General features: G+C 31.3%; 1 protein-coding gene across 1 annotated transcript; it reads left to right on the plus strand.

The window, feature by feature from the left end:
* The first annotated feature begins 12,574 nt into the window (after window positions 1-12,574).
* LOC118044981 (peptidyl-prolyl cis-trans isomerase FKBP16-4, chloroplastic) lies at window positions 12,575-16,827 on the plus strand. Its single transcript, XM_035053451.2, has 10 exons — window positions 12,575-12,863; window positions 12,995-13,138; window positions 13,233-13,288; window positions 13,403-13,458; window positions 13,852-13,909; window positions 14,471-14,545; window positions 14,701-14,790; window positions 15,198-15,275; window positions 16,413-16,453; window positions 16,536-16,827. Exons 1-10 carry the CDS (start codon window positions 12,776-12,778, stop codon window positions 16,561-16,563), a joined length of 714 nt encoding a protein of 237 aa, XP_034909342.1. The 5' UTR covers window positions 12,575-12,775; the 3' UTR covers window positions 16,564-16,827.
* The last annotated feature ends 2,531 nt before the right edge of the window (window positions 16,828-19,358 follow it).

The following is a 19,358-nucleotide window of genomic DNA, read 5'->3' on the forward strand; positions in this document are numbered from 1 at the left end:
ACCTGAATAAAATTGTAGGAATTCGTGAGAATATCTGAAAATCGTTCTGAGTAGAATTCATTAGGGATTCGCATGTAAGAGTTCTGAATAAAATCACTGCTGTATGCCTTTAGCTTTGGTTGAGCCCAGTTTTACATAAACAACGCTTTCTCAGCTGATTTTCCATCTAGCTTGAATTAGACAAAGGAGTGAAGTGTCGGGGAGGTTTAGAAACTTCACTCTCTCTCAATCTCCTGCCCAGGAAGGATGAAAAGCGCAAAAGGACAAGATGGATGTCAAGTCATCCATCTAGTCTCTTACACACGTAGGAAGGATGGAGACAATGGGAGGATGGAGAGCGCAAAATAAAAGGATGGATATAAATTAATCCATCTAATAGTCTGGCTGACATAGCGAGAGCAAGAATGGAGATCGATACATATTAGGAATGATAGGACTATAGGATGGATTTTTCATCTTCCCTATTCTTCCCAGGGTCTCTATTCATCCAACCAAAGGCGATTGCAATTTATCTTTTGTAATGTAAACCAACCTAAAACAGTAACCGTGTTGTAGGTTAAATTAAATAGTTGGTGGAAAATAAGGATCTATGTTACAAAATTTACATGAAAATGGTGGTATAATAATAATACAGGATTCAACATTGGGTTTTTCAATTTAAAGAGATTATTAACTAATTATTTTACTAGAAACTAAAGGATTAAATAATAATAATTTAATTCAACAATCAAAGGGTGAATATGAGAGAATGCAATTTCTAATGTCCAAGATTGATAAGTAGAGACGAAATGGAATACGAGTCCTCGAGAACATATTATATACTGCTTTGGGAAAAGAATGAAAAATACATCTAGTGATTGTTTGTGTGTGGGTAAAAAATAATAAGAATTTTTTTTTATCAATTAAATAGTTTGGAGTTTTCACTTAGTATTTTAGTCACTAAGAACTTTAACTGATTTTAGATAAGATAACTGATTGTGTATTGAAAGAATAATATTACTTTTAGTATATCTTATATAAGGTAAGCTGTATTGATTATTTGTTTCATTACTAAGGTATTGCTGTGTTTTTCTAATTGTTGGTCTTTCTATTGGTCAAAGCATGCCCATCCTAGTAGAGTGGACTATAGCTTTTTATGTTGAGTTTAGCCATTCTAAAATCCAAAAATATTTTTGGTGCTTTTTTAAATATTCAATAATATATCTTATATATAAGTTCATAATTCTTGGTGTTAAAATACAAAAAATGATTTTTTTTTTTTATGTTTTTGAAATGTAAGTCAAGCTCTTATGGTTTTAATAAACTTGTTATTAAATTTAAAAATGCATGCAAAAATAACAAATAAAAACTATTTTTCTTGAATTTAAAAATGTTAAATCATGCCATGTATTTTATTTTATTTTATGCAAATGTAATTTTTATTTTAGAGTCTCGGCCATATGCAATGCTAGAAAAAATTAGTAAGATGTTTTTTCCAAACATGGCCTAAGCTAAAATTATCGGGTTAAAAATTGTCTTAAGATTATGTTTGACAAATACACCTTAACAAATAAAAAATTGGAATTTTCCCTTTGAAATTTTTTGCAAACACGCCCTTACAAGTTGACGGGCTCAGCCTAGCCATGTGAGCTGGGCTTTCCAGCTTGTGCTTAAAGCTCATAAACAAAACCTAGAATCAAAATGTAATTTTTGAAGACCAAAAGGAAAAAAAGTTTGAAACTAATGAAGAATACAAATACAAGCAACGAACCCATAAAATAAATTAACGATACATATCAAAAGATAAAGAGAGAGATATAGTACAAATGATATATCCAAATTGAAAGACATGTTGTAGATTTCGTGAATCGAACCTAGCAACTTCCAACCCTAACCTAGGTGTTCAAGGTTATCAAAGATTAATTGATTCAAAATAAGTAATAAATGGACACATTAATAGCAGAGAACAATTATGTATAAGTCTAAGCTGTGATCGAAACACACAAGATGGACCAAAACTATAGTTTATAAAAAGTGATAGCTATGACATTCAACTTAAACCTAGAAAAAAACATAGAAACTATCCAGAAAAGGCTTAAACCTAGAAAATGCTTAAACCCAGAAACTGACATAAAAAAACCTAGACTCAAGTCAAAACTACTCCAAAGATACTTGTATTGACCTACCAAAAGTATCAAGAACATAAAAGAAAACAAATGAAAATACAAGCAAGGATTCAATCATTTAAACCACAGAAAAATCCAAGATGGACATCCTTAATTACAAATACTATAAGCTTGGAGAGTATGAGGGAGCCATTCATACCAATCTTTATAAGTGACCATCTTATTTTGAACAATCTTTTTTATATATGTTTTGGTGGCCTTTACAATTTTATTCATCTTTGGCCTATACAGAGATGGATTTGAATATTTGATCTTCCATTTGACATATAATTTAGTTATTGTTTTTCATTAAAGTTTTGAGCATTATTCGTCACTATTCTTTTAAGTAGCCCATATTGACAAATCAACTCTTTCTTAATAAATCATCTAACAACCTTCTGGGTTACATGTGCATATGAACAAGTTTTAATCCATTTAGTAAAGTAGTTAATTGCTACTAAGATGACTTTATGTCCATTATTGGCTTTTGAATTAATGAGCCCAATAACATATATCACCCATATTGCAAATGACCAATATGACACCTTATTGAATAGAGAAAATGATAGTGTATTGATTTTATCTTCATGTACCTAACACTTATGACACTTCCTCATGTAATCTATGCAATTCCTCTCATGGTCATCCAAAAATACCTAGCTCTCTGTATTTGTCTAGTCATCATGTGTCCATTTATGTGTGTAGCATAGGTTCCCTCATGTATTTCAAGTAGTGTTTGCTTTGCTTTTTTTTCATTCAGACATCTCAAAAGAGCCCCATCAAATAACCTTTTATATAAAACTTTCTTATCCAAGTAGTAATCCATCAAAAGGCAAAAGAAGTTTGAAACATATAAAGAACACGAAGAACATGCAATGAACCAAAAGCTAAATCAATGATACAGATCAAATTTCATCGATTAAAAGGCATGGAGAGATAGAGCATGAAAGATTAGAACAATCATCTATGAATCTAAGCTTCGATCGAAAAACATAAGACGAACCATTACTACAATTTATAAGAAATAAAAAATGACAGTTATGAATACTTCAACCTTAAAAAAAAAAAAAAAACCCTAGAAACTAAGAAAAGGCTTAAACCTAGAAACTAACCTAAAAAACCCAGAATCAGGTCAAAACTATTTAAAACATGCTTGTACTGACCTACCAAAACCCTTAAGAACTTAAAAGAAAGCAAATGGAAACAAAAACAAAGATTTATCCATATAAATAACAGAAAAATCCAAGAGGGATATCATTAACTACAAATATTATTTTATTAATTCTAACATCTATTCTTGACAGACATTATCATGAAATTAGCTTCATCAACCCAACATTTCATCAAGAACAACACAATCATATTTTGTTGAGAAACAAAAGGAATCAAAACAAATTTAATAGTTAAACTAGACACCAAAACATGTTACTGACTTTTTGAACAACACTGATAACATCAAGTTACAACTCTATAACAACATGTTATGTGTAACAACCCGGCTTTTCAAGCTTAAAACAACAGTTAATTTTTTTTTTTGTACTTGACACACATCATGTCAGTAATTAGCGAACATGTTCCCTTCACATTATCAATATATAATCCAAACATCAACAACAACTAACATTTCATTTAAGAGTGAATCTTACATAAACTCATAATATTATGTTTGCATGATTAAAAGTTCGCATTTAAAATATACATGCATAGTCATGAGTTTGTATTCTATCATACAAATAGTCATCACGAATATAATCTAAGAGAATCTAATAATAATTATACATTCAGTACGTTGATTCATATAAAATACATCATGATTTAGAATGCAACTACATGATTCCTTGCAAAGGTAGGTTCCTGTGTATCGGGTTTCCTAGGCACCTTGTTGGTATGACGTCCCTACTGCAGTACAAAACATTTACAAGAATGCAATTACTTAATAATAATAATAACAATAAGAAAATGGTCTGGTAGTTTAATGAAGCATTAACATTATCTCATGTTTGAAGCGTGACATTTGAAGTTCCTTTATGTTCTTGGTATACACAATTCGCAGTACATATATATGCACCAATTTTTGCAATCAACTATAATCTTAAATCCGACCCTTGTTTTAAGACATCATTTGTCGAGGTTAACTATTCACTTACCCCGGCCAACCCCTTCGAATTCCATCAGCCAGAACTAATCACCCGTTTGTCCTAGTCATCCCTTCGAATGTCATTACCAGAAACTAATCATTCATTTATTTCGGTCATCCATTCGAATTCCATTAGCCGAAGCTAATCGACCGTTTGTCCCGGTCATCCCTTCGAATGCCATTAGCTGAAGCTAATCATTCATTTGTCCCGGTCATCCATTTGGATGCCATTAGCCGAAGCTAATTATTTGTTTGTCCCGGTCATCCCTTCGGATGCCATTAGCCGAAGCTAATTATTTGTTTGTCCCGGTCATCCCTTCGGATGCCATTAGCCGAAGCTAATCAATCGTTTGTCCCAGTCATCCATTCGGATGCCATTAGCCCAAGCTAATCAATCGTTTGTCAACATTTAAGCATTTGGCAATCTGATATCTGAATTAACACAATACGACAACGTTGATGATAAGGTATTTCATTGTTCAAGGTCATCTCTTCAGATGCCATTGACCAAAGCTAATCAACCATCTGTCAACATTTTAAGTATTTGACAAATCTAGTATCTGAATTAACATAATACAATAACATTCATGATAAAGTATTTTCATTATTCAACATTATTTAAAAGGAAGGTGGAAGTCACCTACCTGTAGTAAAAGTTCTACTCGTGCTCCCCTGTTGCTGTTGTTGCACCACACCGGTGGTCCCTCCTACAGTCACAGACTCATCTCATAATTTTTCTAATTCAAGGATATGTTTTATAATAATCATATCAATAGCTAATAAATCTTTCTTTCTTTATATCTTACATTTTTCTCATAACACCCACTAATGTTGTCATCCTTTATCCAACCATAGTTGTCATTCCTTCAAGCCGATATTATAAAGAATCCATATTCATCTATTATTCATATGTTACTTTCTTATGCATGTTCATTTCCTCATAATAACATACATACATATATCATGTATATTTTCAGAGTTAGTATCTCAATATGCAAGTGTTCGTATGACTTAATCCTTTTATATAGTATTCTTGTGGAAGTCTACTGTTACTGTCTAACTTTGAACTGTTACTGTCCAATTTCTAATTGTTACTGTCTAACTTTGAACTATTACTGTCTAATTTTCAACTGTTATTGTCTGACTTTGAAGTGTAACTGTTTGACTTTTCAAACTGTTACTGTTTGACTTTTCAACTGTAACCGTTTGACTTTTCAAACTGTTACTATTTGACTTTTCCAACTGTTACTGTTTGACTTTGAACTGTAACTGTCTAAACATTTGAACTGTTACTATCTAACTTTGAACTGTTACTGTCTAAACATTGAACTGTTACTGTTTAGACATTTGAACTGTTACTGTCCATACATTGAACCGTTACTACCTGAACACTCATCAGATTTTTAACTATATCTAGAGTTATAGAACTCTGTTTCAAGCGAGATTAGTCTCGTTGGAAAGCTAATACACAAGGCTACAAGTTCAGGAGAACCTAGTTCTGCCTTTGAGATAGTCAAAATTGCTCATCAACAAACACTACCCTACAGGGTCTGTCAGGACCCAATCTCGGTTGATGACCTATAGTTAGGGTTCTACAGCTCCGTATTGAGCAAGACCAATTTCTTAGTTAGCTAACATCCAAAACTACAATTACTATGAAGAAACTTTATCCTAATTCTCTCATCCTTCTACTCGAATTCTCTCCAAAAGTTAGGAGACGAATCTGTCCAGATTCATCAACCTTTCCAATTACACACAACATCCACAATTTAACTTTTTCTCTATCATCTCAACTCCTGGCCATATCACATATCGTTTAAGACTGTAAAAAAAAAAAATATCTTTATAAGAGCCAATTTATCTTATTTATTTCAATCTTCCCTCTTACCGTCAAAATAAAACATTCTTGTCGATTTTACAAACTTTCCAAACAATATTCTTCTAAACACAATCATTCACACAGTTTCTATCAACCATAAATAACAAACGAATAATATTCCAAACAATCTATACTGTCAAGTTGTAATGCATTATTATAAGTATAACATATCCAAATATTAACTTCATCAAATGGTGAAATTTCCAGAAATATGGGTTTAACCGAACTGACCTCCAACTTGCAGACCTACGGTGTGAGATACACAACTTCTATACCGGATGTTTGTTTCAGATCTCCACCGTTCAGAATCTAGACAAAATCAGGAAGAGCAACATATCCAAGTTATAGCCTAATCCAACGGTGGCTGAAGGAGAAAACAGACAACAAAGAAGACTATCAAGAAGTGTATTTTCCCAGATATATTCCTCCCATAGTATCTCTCAAACGGGGACTGATATAGAGAATCCCTACGGTGAAAATGTACACAACATGGATGAAAACAACATATCCAAATATCATGCTGATCCAACGGTGGAACGTGGAGTTATAGCTGTCGGTTGGTCTGCCATCAATATATCTTCTCTCCAGCCTCTCTCTAAACTCTCTCTTACTCTTGCCAGTCCCCCCAAGAGAGAAAATAGAATGATATTTATAGTTCTAACATCTTATTAATTGCATATTTATCCCCACCCCTTTTTTATCATTTGTACATAAACTCCCAACCTTCTGTTATTTGAATATTGACCTTTCTTGATCTTCCATATTCATTTTGTCCTCACAAATGTTTTTCTTTTCAATGATTTAGTACTATATTCACTTTTTATTTCATTAATTTCACTATTTTTATCTTAATTTAGGTTTCTTTAATTTAATTTAACCCATTTTACTATCGGTTAAATTTCTCTTATTCTCTTGATTAAAGTATGAGTGACACATCGTTTTTCTAAACCCTAAAAACTAGGGTTTTTAAATAGGACTTTTTAGTAAATTTCACTCTAGTACCTGTTCTTTCAATTTTAGAATATGCATCCTTAATTATTCAAAAAAATTCTTAATCTTTGTAATTGCATCCCTCAAAACATTGATTGAGATCATCCGATTTGCACACTCTTTGCAAATTAGTCCTTGGTTTTCAAATTATGCAATCTGACCTCTATTTGTCATCAAACATTCAATTTTTCTTAAATTGACCCTGGTTTGATCAATTTTAGTCCCTGGATTTCCACGCCTTTTGCATTTTGGTTCTTGATTTTGAAGTTTGGGATATATGTTCTTAATTAAACTTTAAACTTTAAATTTCTTTCAATTAAGCTCCTGATTGCACCAAATTAGGTTTTAAAAGTTTCAATTAGATCTTTTTTTCTTCAAATCATTGCAGATTAACTCGAATTAAGCCTCTAGACTTAATTTTTGTTTAATTGAATCCAAAAAACCTATTAAAAGTTTAATTAAGTTCTTAAACTTAATTAATTCTTTTTATTTTTAAAAATTGACTTCCAAACTTTATTTTTGCTTCAATTAAGTCTTTTATTAAGTCAATTATACATGCTAGAAGATTAATTGAGTCCTTAAACTTAATTAATTCTTCTATTCTTTTGACATTTTGATATGTTGCATCTCAAGGACTTATCTTATGTCAAAAATAATATATTTTTTGTTTTGAATTTTTTTATATTATTATTTGGATTTTTTTTATTAAGGAGTTTTTTTTATAAAACAATTTTGGGGGACTAAATGTGCTAGCAAAAATCATGAATAAATGAGTTTTTTTTCCCATATTAACATAATAGACAAAAGTATTTTCCAAACTAGCACACTTGGAAAAATGTTTCACAATCTAGCATAGTTAGGGAAGTCACGCGTGTAGCTCATGCACTAACTATTGAGATGTGCTTGTATTATATGCTTGTATACTGGTCCTGCATATAATACATGCGCAACCTTTTTGCCATCCATGTACTACATGCGTGATCTATGCATTAAAAAGTCACCATGTATTGAATGCACGACCAATGAAAATACATAGGCACTTCTCAACTCTTTTAGCCCTTTGTCAGTGAAAACACAATTTAAATGGATCTACTGCTCACCGCAGGCGACAATCTAAACATAGGCAGTCTTTGTTGCCGTTGGGTTTGCTACATTGTGAGGGACTACCTTTGTGCTGGTGGCCACCTTAACAGTGGCAGCATTGCTTTCATGGGTTTTGCATTGCTCGAGGGGCTACCCTCGCACCACGCCACCTCGAGCTCTAGGCAGCAGCCTAACGCTAGGTGACTTGGCCGATTCCTCTAGCACGAGGCAACTTGCGTTGGACAACAGCAACACCAAACACGTTGGCACTATTATGACGGAGGGGAGGTACTAGCCATATGGTTGTTGTCTCTGTCACTAGTGGCGACTTGGCCTAGTTCATCATGCACTGGACAGGCGTGTCAAATGTGTTGACAATGTTGATGGTGGTGCAACACCATCAATTTCTTTACTTTTTAAAATAATTTATATAATTTTAAGATATTTAAGAGGAGTTGTTGTAATTTCGCGTTTTATCCAAGTAATTTTTTAAAAAATAAAACATATGGTTAATGGTTCATTGAATAGATAACCGATAATTGATGGTTATAGTTGTAGAAATATAAAATCTTATACGGTATAATTATGAGTTTTTAAATTAATGAAACTATCTAAAGTTTTAAAGATATTACAAAAACCTTTTTTAAAATCCTAAACTTCTTTAATATTGTAAAAGTTTCTTACTATGGATGGTGGATGCATTATAGAAATATTAAGGGTATTTTTAGAAGAAAATTAGAATAGTAGAGGTAGTTATTATTCGATAATTCGACGTGTATTACATTAACTCATGTAGAGTTTATATAATTATACAACAAGATACGTAAACAAATATAATAAAATAAATTATAAAAATATGCTTGATTATTTTCTTTGATTAGATGACTGAAATAATTTTTTAATTGCTTAAAGTTGTTCAAATACTTGATCTTTTTTTTATTGATTATGAAATAATCAATAATATTTATCTTTATTATTTTTTAAACAAATTTAACATAAAAGTGCTTTTTTTTTTTTTTTTTGCATTACATTACTGTAATCTTAACCTTCATCCTATTCATTTTTTTTTTAATTTTTTAATATTATATTATCTCTTTTGTGATTAAAAATATTTTTTTAAAAAAATTAAAAATGTGACACTAACATCTTATTAACATATCATGTATCTCATGTTTCCATTCATCGGATGTATGCTCGAGAGACAGACAAGATATAACCCACGTAAAATTGGTAGAGCCACTAGTTAAAAGGAAAAAAATAATTTCAGTAGAATAACATATTGAATTATCTATTGGTGCATTAACTCCACGAAAACAGAAAAAGAATGATATTTAGAATTACCTAAGGTTTTTTTTTTTTTTTTTTTCATATAACCATTCACGTTATATTAATTTTAAGGAGTTGACTTTATTATTATAATGATATTATTTTTTCTTGATTTGTTGGCTTCGAATTTTAAGAATAGTATTTGAAAAAAACTTTTAAATATATCAAATCCATACGTAATAAGTTCATCCAAGAATATATCCTTTACCATCCACCAAAAAATATAATAATAACTGTATGTCATTACTAAAGAAAAAACAAAAAGGTATTAATTGTTTTATTGTAACAGCCTAGCTCAACTCACAACCTACTATATATTATTCGTTTTGGGCCTTTCATCATTAAGGTTTTGTTCCTAGTGAAGCGAGCTCATCACTGAGCCTGACGCGTCAAAACGCGTACAACAAGTCAACGACCAATACTACTAATAAATCCAGCAACTATCTCCTCACTCGTCGATGTGAGCTCTTACAATTCACCCCCCTTAAAGACCTCATCGGCATCATTGGACAGCTTGTGAGATCGGCTCTGATATCAAATGTAACAGCCTAGCCCAACCTGCTGTATATTATCCGCTTTGGGCTTTCTGCCTTCACGACTATGTTCTTGGTGACGCGAGCCCATCACTAAGCCTGACGCTCCAAAATGCGTACAATAGATCAGCGACCAACACTACTAATAAGGCCAACAACTATCTCCTCACCCACCGATGTGGGATCTTACATTTATTGTGGACTATATTGTATATTGCTATAGTATAATGATGTTATTGCCTTAAAAAAAGCTAATGAAGTAATGTATGAAGGTAAAATAGTCTTTTCACGAGATTTAATTGACATTATCAAATTGTATAGGGGTAAATCGGTCTTCTTGCTTTTGTAGCAAAATAGAATGATTTAATTACATTTAAAAGTAGGAAAAAATAAAATTATCGGGCATAGACATTTTAGTCTTTTGACATCTTGATTGCATATTGAAATTATTGAATTGTCCTTAAAAGTAAAAAAGTTAAAAATAACGTCTAAGGGCATTTTCATTGTTTGATTGTGGTTTTTTTTTTTTTAGCTATAATCAATCTGAATAAAGGGTGATTTTTTTTAAATAAATATAAATATAATTAAAAATCTAAAAGTAGTTGGAACGTGCGTAGCATGCGGTAATGAGTGAGAGGCGTTGTGCTCTTTGGACGTAATATGTTTTGCCTCTTGGCCATTAAATGCCACCAAACATGTTGGAAGGTTGTATCATCCTCTTCCCAGTGGTCAAACGAGTGTGAACGAAGGGAAGAGGTTAGGCTTTGATGACCTTTTTTTTTTTCCTTTTCCTCTCTCTTTTCTCTCTCATCGCCTTGGATTTTGCGTCATCTCTTTAAAAAATCAAATATGATTTCATGTCATTTTATATTTGTGTCAATTTTGGTCTTTATTTTTAAAATTTCTATTTATTTTTATTTTAAGGCTTTTTTAGTTTTATTTTTTTTTCAATTTCATCTCTCAACATTTTATTTAATTTAATTTTTGTATCTAGTTTGTTTCTCATTCTTTTGATTAGTATTTGTTTTGTTTTTATTTTTTTTTTAATTTTGGATGATTATGAATTTTGCTTCATAATTTTTTCATGTTTGCCTTTTATGGAGTAATTCCTGTCTCATGAGCCGGGTTATGGGTTTAAGAAATTAGCCCAATTTAACTTTGGTTTTTTAAGTTATTTTTTTAAATTGATTTTTTTTTTAATTTTATTATTCGACATTAGGTTATTAGGTTATTGAACCTTGAGTTTTGTGATTTTTTTAGCTTTTGTTTTTTTTATGTAGGGTTATCTCAATCTCATATCTTAAGTTGTGATTTAGTCGAGTTAACCTAAGTTTATTCAAGTTTTGCCTTTGGTCATTGAGTTTTCTTGAACTTCATTGTTTTATTCAATTTTTTCTTTGTGGGCAACTAGACTAACATACTAACTCAAAGTAATGTTTATTATTATTATTATTATTATTATTATTATTATTATTATTCTTTTTTAAGATTTTTTTTTAGTTCATCCTTTAATATTAACTTATGTCGACAAGGTTTTTTTTTTTTTTAGTTTCAGCCTTTCATCATTTAGTTTGGTTGAGAGTTGAACGCCATTGTTTTACTCACTTTTTTATGTGTGGGCTTATCACCGTCTCACGATCGAGTTGTGAATTTGACATACTGACCTTGAACAATTTTTTTTATTTTATTCTTTAATGTTACTTTGTTGGTAATTAAGCTTCATATTTTTTTTTTATCTTTTTATAAGATTATTCTATTCTCATTCAATTTTTTCTTTATTATCAAATAAGATCATTGAGATATTTTAAAAAAAAATTTAGAGAATATCTTTTCATAATATTTAACATATATTTATATTTTGGACCAATCATTCTTTTATTTTTTTAATAATTATATTATTAAATTAATTAAACTTATTAAATCAATTTAAATCAATGATCCAGGAGTTAAATTTTTCTTGCTACTTTTAAAATACTATAATTGCTTGGGCATTCCTTTTTTTTTTTTTTTTTAGAAAAAAAATGATTTGGTTAACGGCGTAAAGCTAGTCATCTCTTTACTTATTTCTTAATTGATGAAGTTATCAGAAAGCTTAACATGCCATGACATGATTAGAGCCATATCTTGATTCAAACAAACTATATACTTTGACGTGATGTGGCGTATTTTTTTTTTTTTTGCTGGTTGTATTTAATATTATGATAGTTTTTATTTTTAAAATTATTTTTTATTTAAAAATATATTAAAATAATATTTTATTTTTATTTTTTAAAAATTTATTTTTAATATCAATATATTAAAATAAATAAAAATTATTATTATTATTAAAATCTTAGATATCGCAAAAACAAATAATGACAAAGCTTGCTGCATGAAGTATAAACATAGAACAGAAAATGAAGATCATTAATCTTATTCACAGGTCAAATTTGCCAGTAGTATGGTCTGCCAAGTTAAGTTCAGTTAGTTTGTGATTAATGTCAAATGAATGATGATATGTGGATGGTAATGCGCTAACAAATCTTATCCTCTCTTTCCCTCTTCCACTTCGAAAAATACAATTTACCAAACAAAAACAAAGACAACTAACCTTGCCTCCTCGGCTACAGTTACAGTTCGGATTCCAGTTACAGTTCCTGCCTCTGCCTGGCATTCTTCACCAATAAGCAATAACCAGACCTAAATGGAACTGATCTCCCTCTTCCCTACCTATCATCAAAACCCCACTGCCATTCTACTCCGCGAGCCTGTCCTCTCCATTCCCATCACAAGTGATCTCATTTCATAAATCATTTTTTTTTATATATGTTTGGATTCTTACTTGCTATGACGACGACGACTACTACTATTACTAATAATAATACCACTAACGAATGTTTACAAAATTTGTTTGAATCGGCAGAGAGGAGGCTGTCCACCGTAAATTCAAGTGCGTTGAAATGTCGCTCCTCACCGTCTTCCTCCGATGATGAGACTACAAAACCAACCTCACTATCTTTGCACCAGGAGGGAAGAAGGGCACTCGTTGCTGCTCTCCTTTCAACTGGTTAGTTCTATAATGATATTCTCATATGATGGTTCTTTAATTAATAGTGAGATTTGAAGTTCCATTACTTCTTCTTCTTTTAACTGTGACTTAGCTGTTGGGATCTATGTCTGTGATGTGGCCGAGGCTGCTAGCACGAGTAGAAGAGCTGTAAGTTTCTTTCTTTCTATATGGGATATTTTTTGTCTCTTAAGTCATGTATATTTTACTTTCAAATGGGTACTAAAGTTGCACAAATTCTGCAAATCTTTTTGTTCTGTGCAGCTTAGAGCATCAAAAATACCGGAGAGTGAATTCACAACCCTCTCCAATGGTCTGAAGTTAGTACATTAAAGTTTAATTAATGTGAATTCTTTTATTTGATCCGGCTTTTACCCTTCCTATCCAATATAGACATTGGAAAATTATCTTTATTTGCTTCTCTCAAATAATTGAATAGCCACTTGTTAGTAAATTCACCAGAAAGCTAGAGCCTATCATGTGATACCATTATGCAAACCTTCATTTTTTTTTTTTTATCTCTCTCTGTGTAAGGACAGAGCTACCTTGTTCGATTTTGAGAATTCAATATTGAATGATTGTGTCATTAATCGTTTTTTAGTCTCACAACCTGCCTTTTACATGCTATTTCATTTGTCAATTTCATACCAAGCATATATTTGTCTATATATTTGAAGGCAAATCATGCAAATTCTGATAGAGATATTCTTCAGGTACTATGACTTGAAGGTCGGGGGTGGACCTAAGGCCGTGAAGGGATCTCGGGTTGCAGTACGGTTGTGGCCCAGTTAAATTTAAATTTTTGACTAACTGATGTTTAAACCATACCCTATTATATTACACTGATATATCAAATATTAGCACCAACTCTTGTGGCTTAATTTCACGTGCTTGTCACTGTACTTGTAGATCACTTCTTTCTTCCCTACATCCTCATCCACATCCATGTTCCCAAATTCTATAGTTTCTATACCTTTAGAAGATTATCGAACTTGTACAAACTAGAATTACCTTGCTGATTTTTCAAAACCATTTAAGAAGATGAAGACTTTGATCTCATGATGAACAACCTCATTTCAGAAGAAGGAATGTTCTTCTGTAGCTTCAATATTACAGCATTATTTTTACCACATTTACTTTTCAGATTTCTAACTGATGGAGACAAGATGATTAATGCATACTTCAGCATAGAATAATTTGCATGGATGAAAGAAAAAGTTAATAATTTCACTCCTCTTTTAATCTAAATTCCAGAGCCATTATGTTTTTGTGGTCTATCTGTTACCTTGCAGTACATATAGAATATAGCTGATGTAGTTGCGTTTATTTTAGGTTCACTATGTTGCCAAGTGGAAGGGAATCACGTTTATGACTAGTAGACAGGGACTCGGTGTTGGAGGTGGAACGGTAAGACTAGAGTAGTGCACTTCTTCAGTTATACATCATTCATACATAACTTTAATCATCCATGCATGATTTGACGTATCAACCATCGAGTCTGCAATTTCTTTCCTAAAATTTCTCTGCCTTTTGGCCAATACATATTCCTTGAATTGTTGCAGCCTTATGGATTTGACGTGGGCCAATCTGAGAGGGGAGCGGTCCTTAAAGGATTAGATCTTGGGGTTGAAGGCATGCGTGTAGGAGGCCAGGTGACTCCTGTTTCTTCCGTATTGTAGCTTTGTTCTATCTTGACAGACTATATGATAAGGCATGCAATAGCTTACATATATCCATAGTTCAGTGTTGGGTAGGTCTTTTCAGCTCTTTAGTTCAAATGCTATCAATTGAAATATAAAATCTATATGTTAGAAAGCGATTCTAGTGCAAACAAGAAAGAAATTAATGCAGTTTTTTTGCACTCTCATTACCAATAAGCTGAATTTAATAACTGCATGCGGATCACCTTATTATTGATTTCTGCTCTTTAGGATGCGTGGCACCATGGTTATCATGCTTAAAGTTGAACTAACATTCTATATATAGTTATGTTCGCTGAATCTCAACTGAATAATGTTTCTTTTCATGTGCTGATGAATGACTAATTCTTTTTTGGCAGCGTTTGCTAGTAGTTCCTCCTGAGCTAGCATATGGTAGTAAGGGAGTACAAGAAATTCCTCCAAATGCAACCATAGAGGTATGAAGTTGTCTTTTTTGGTAAAGGGTAAGGATATATTCATGCAATTGACATCTGGGAAATCTTACGGTCTCCATGTATCTGAAACATAACTTGTAATCCACCAATGGCATATTGATGAACAAGGGAGTAGTTTCAACAAATTATAAGAATATGGTGTTTGATTAGCTGTATGATCCATGGGATGCTGTTACAAAATTCCTTGAGTAATCTTTGGCCATCCGTGTTTGTAATTTCAGCTTGTTAGGATTTCTTAGATTGGAGCACTGTACATCATCCAAATTTAAAAGCTTGCTCGGTGATTCCTTTGTCGTCAGAGGTCAAACCGCAAATAGTTCAAGATACTTTGTTGTTGTCTTATGAACACCCAGGACCCAGCTTGATTGTTTGTAGGTTTTTCCCTTTTGGAGAAAACTTTTAGCTTTGAAATCCATTTCCCGCATCCGAGTTTCTTGAAAATCATTTGATTAAATACATGAAAAAGAGATGATGTGATTAATTGTACCCTGGCCTTTTGCGCGAGTCTTCGTGTTAATTTGTGAAGTGTAAACCATGATTTCTGCTGGGAATGGCACAAGTAAAGTGAACCTATATCTTTCACTATTTACTTTCATTCACTTGTGTAATTTAAATTTGAAAAATTCTAAATAACCTTTTCAGTAGTTAAAGGCCAGTTCAAATGGGCCGTATCTTCATCTCCTTTGTTTTGTTCCTTGTTTCAGTTTATTCTTTCATCTGATCACCTAGTGCTTTGAATATTACTCTTTTAAACTCTAAAGAAAGCCAGGTGAATGCTGTGATCAATTCTTCCACCAAGTCTTCTGAATATAGAAGAGATTAATCAAACCACATCACAACAGGCTTCCATCATATAGCAAGAGATTCTTTTGAATGATACAAACTGGACTGTTGTCGGTTCAAGAACTTGATTTCTATGGTAGTGACTTTTACATTTTAGAGAGAGTTTCCCGTTTCTGAAATTGCTCAAGGTGGAAAATCAAATCAAAAGGGCTATCTATTCCATATGATTTGCCATCAAGCTCTTAGTCTTGTTCTATTTCTTTCCACACAACCACAATTTCTGTAACTGATCTGTCTGTTTGCATTAACTTGCCACTTTCTTTGTTGAATCTGCAGTTGGATGTTGAACTGCTGGCCATCAAGCAAAGCCCCTTTGGGTAAGTGATGGAAGCCCACCTAGTGCACAGCGATTTTGATATTTCTTTGGCAGTTAGCCTTACTCATTGGTTTGGTATGCAGGTCTCCCGTAAAAGTTATTGAAGGTTGATGCATATATTGCTTGGCATGCTGGTTGTTCATGCTTTGAGCTTTTCTATAGACCAGAGTGCTCCTGCACTTCGCCTCAAAGAGAACTGAATCTGCTGGCATAAACTCGTAAAAATACGTCATCTGCATAGCCATAAACGCACTGATAACTTGTATAAATCCTACTCTCCATCCTATCTTCTCGTTGTGTTCTTTTTTGATTGTTTTATTCTCCCAGCAAGTTGCTTGTGCTATAGGGTATGAAAATGCTGGAATGCTTACAACATTTTTTTTTTATATATATATATATATTGGCAAGGCAATGTTTACATATCTTCAATGTTCCAAATCATACAGAATCAGAATATATATATATGCTCTTGCTTACATATTATATTAATTTTGTTTATGTAAACATATTTATTTTTAATAAAGATTTTATTTATCTTTAATATTTATCAAATATTTTATTAATGAATATAGAGTAAAAATAAAGTTTTTGAAACAAAAAATGCTTTGCAAAAAAAAAAATTATATAATCATTATAATTATGATTTTTCTATTGCATCAAAGCTTTGTTTCTAAATATTCATAGTCAATATACTCTATTAAAACTAGACATTAATTAGAGTTGTTGAGACTAGTATATAGTATGTTCTTTTCTTTGTGAAATGGAGCAATTTTTCACACAAGTTGACGTATGAGAGATTTTTTAGAACTAATATCTAAGTACTTGTCACATGATATGTATATTAAATTAGTCTACATGAGAATTCCTTATAAAGAGATCAATTGTGTCTATGAAAAGACTCATGTGATGGTTGTGTAAGTGATCTTTAGACTTAAGATCACTAAGTTATCTTATATGGAGAATGTTATGCTTTGATTCTAATACATATTGTCCTAATTAAGGACAACAAACGAGTGAATATTGGGTATAACAAGAACTATAAAAAGGTATTTGAGTAATTAAAAGAGGATTTATGAGATTTAGAAAAGAAATATTTCATATATTCTCAAATAGTTGATTCTAAATCCCTACGTAAGGTGGAATGAGACTTGAAAAGAGTTTTAAATCTTATTTAAAGAATCAATAACTATGGTGTTGGGAACAAACATTATTTAAAAAATAGACACACTCCATGTTATAATGTCTAAATCATAACATTGTTAACGAAGCGATAATAATTACACTGAGATAGTTAATAAAAGATCAAGTCAAACCACTTATGGCTTTCTTAATATTTGAAGGAATATTACAGATTATTAGACATTATACTTGATTTTTAAATATAAAGCAATCAATTGTTGAATTAAATAATGAATTAATTTGTTTCATTAATTTAATCTTATTTTTTTAGCATTGTGATTTATTTTTTAGCTAACTTATTAAGGAACCTAATGTGTTACATACATAAGAACTATTAGTCAAAAATTAAAATTGGATGATTAATCAAGTGTGACTTGATTATAAATAAATTTTAGAAGTTGAGGACTAAAGTAATTTATACAAAGAATTACAATTCTAGACCTAGAAAACTGAAGATTTGATTGAATAATTTCTTAAAATTATCCTGAAATAATGTGTTTAGGAAGAAAAATAATAGTTTTATTTATAGGATTTTCAGGTTTTCCTATAAATAGAATGGTATGCATCTTATTTTATGGATAGTAAATAACACAGTACAAAACCCTTGAAAAACATTAAAAAAAAAAAAAGAGTTACAACTTAAAGGCATAACAATCCCTCACTTTTAAAAAAGTACAGGAGATTTCTCACTAATGGTTCATATAAATTACCATTAGAGGTTGGACAATTGGATGACTTGTGATTTGTGACAACTTAGTGTTGAAGCAATTATTTAAGACAAAAAAAATCTGATCTTTAAGTAATATTCATATAAACCTTAAACAACTTTATGTATATCTAACTAAATTTTTGGTACTTGCAAAAATTCTTAAATTTATTATTTCTGCTATGTGTATGTGTTTCGAGAAACCCAATAAATCTACATTGCCTTCAAGTTGAACAAATTGATGATAACTTTTGAATGGAAGACTTGTTTTAGTTATATAATCGAGCCACTATTGATTTGTGCTTAGAAAATAACATATTATTTACCTGAAATTGTTTCAGTTTTAATTTATGATGACAATTTATTTAAGCGAACCAACAAGAATTCTATTGCCTCTTTTATTTCTTCTTCTTCCTGACATGGACCATAGGAGGCCTTATTGCTTCTTGGTTTTTTATTTTTCATATGAACTAAAGTACGGACCTTGATGCATTCTTGTACTCGAATGACTATGTTCAAGTGACAATAGATGTTATAGATGTTAATGTCAAACTAGATTGATGGTTCACGCTATATTACAAGTTAAATTATTTTTTTTTAATGTAAAAAAAATTTTCAATGTGAAACTTGGAATTAAAAAAAAATTCAAAGAATTAGGTCATTGAATTGTCTAGGTTTAATAATCTCAGCTAATCTAATAATACTTTAAAAAATAAAGGATAATGATAGTAAATAAACTGTATTAATAAAAAATTAACATCCAAGATATAAAATAAAAGTGACTACAGAGAAAGACTCGAGTCAACCCATGTCAAAGAAAGGAAAGTGAAAAAAAAAAATAAAGGCTAAATTTTTCATAACCAAGCAAATGTTGGAAAACAGAATTTAAAAAACAATATATGCTAAAAAATAGAAGTTAACTAAAGCTAACCTTGTAATCTTGTGGCCTGGTTAAAAGGTTGGCACCACATTATAGATGACAAACTTAAAAAAAAATTACGAAGCAAAATCCTCAATAAAC

Source organism: Populus alba, chromosome 16, assembly GCF_005239225.2.
Source record: "Populus alba chromosome 16, ASM523922v2, whole genome shotgun sequence".
In the NCBI taxonomy this organism is placed as follows: domain Eukaryota; kingdom Viridiplantae; phylum Streptophyta; class Magnoliopsida; order Malpighiales; family Salicaceae; genus Populus; species Populus alba.

Excerpts from the sequence above, each read along its gene's own strand:
- LOC118044981 (XM_035053451.2), top strand. The coding sequence starts at position 12,776 with ATGGAACTGATCTCCCTCTTCCCTACCTATCATCAAAACCCCACTGCC. Across the intron at positions 13,289-13,402 it reads CTAGCACGAGTAGAAGAGCT|CTTAGAGCATCAAAAATACC; the intron begins GTAAGTTTCTTT and ends TGTTCTGTGCAG. Across the intron at positions 15,276-16,412 it reads CTCCAAATGCAACCATAGAG|TTGGATGTTGAACTGCTGGC; the intron begins GTATGAAGTTGT and ends TTGAATCTGCAG.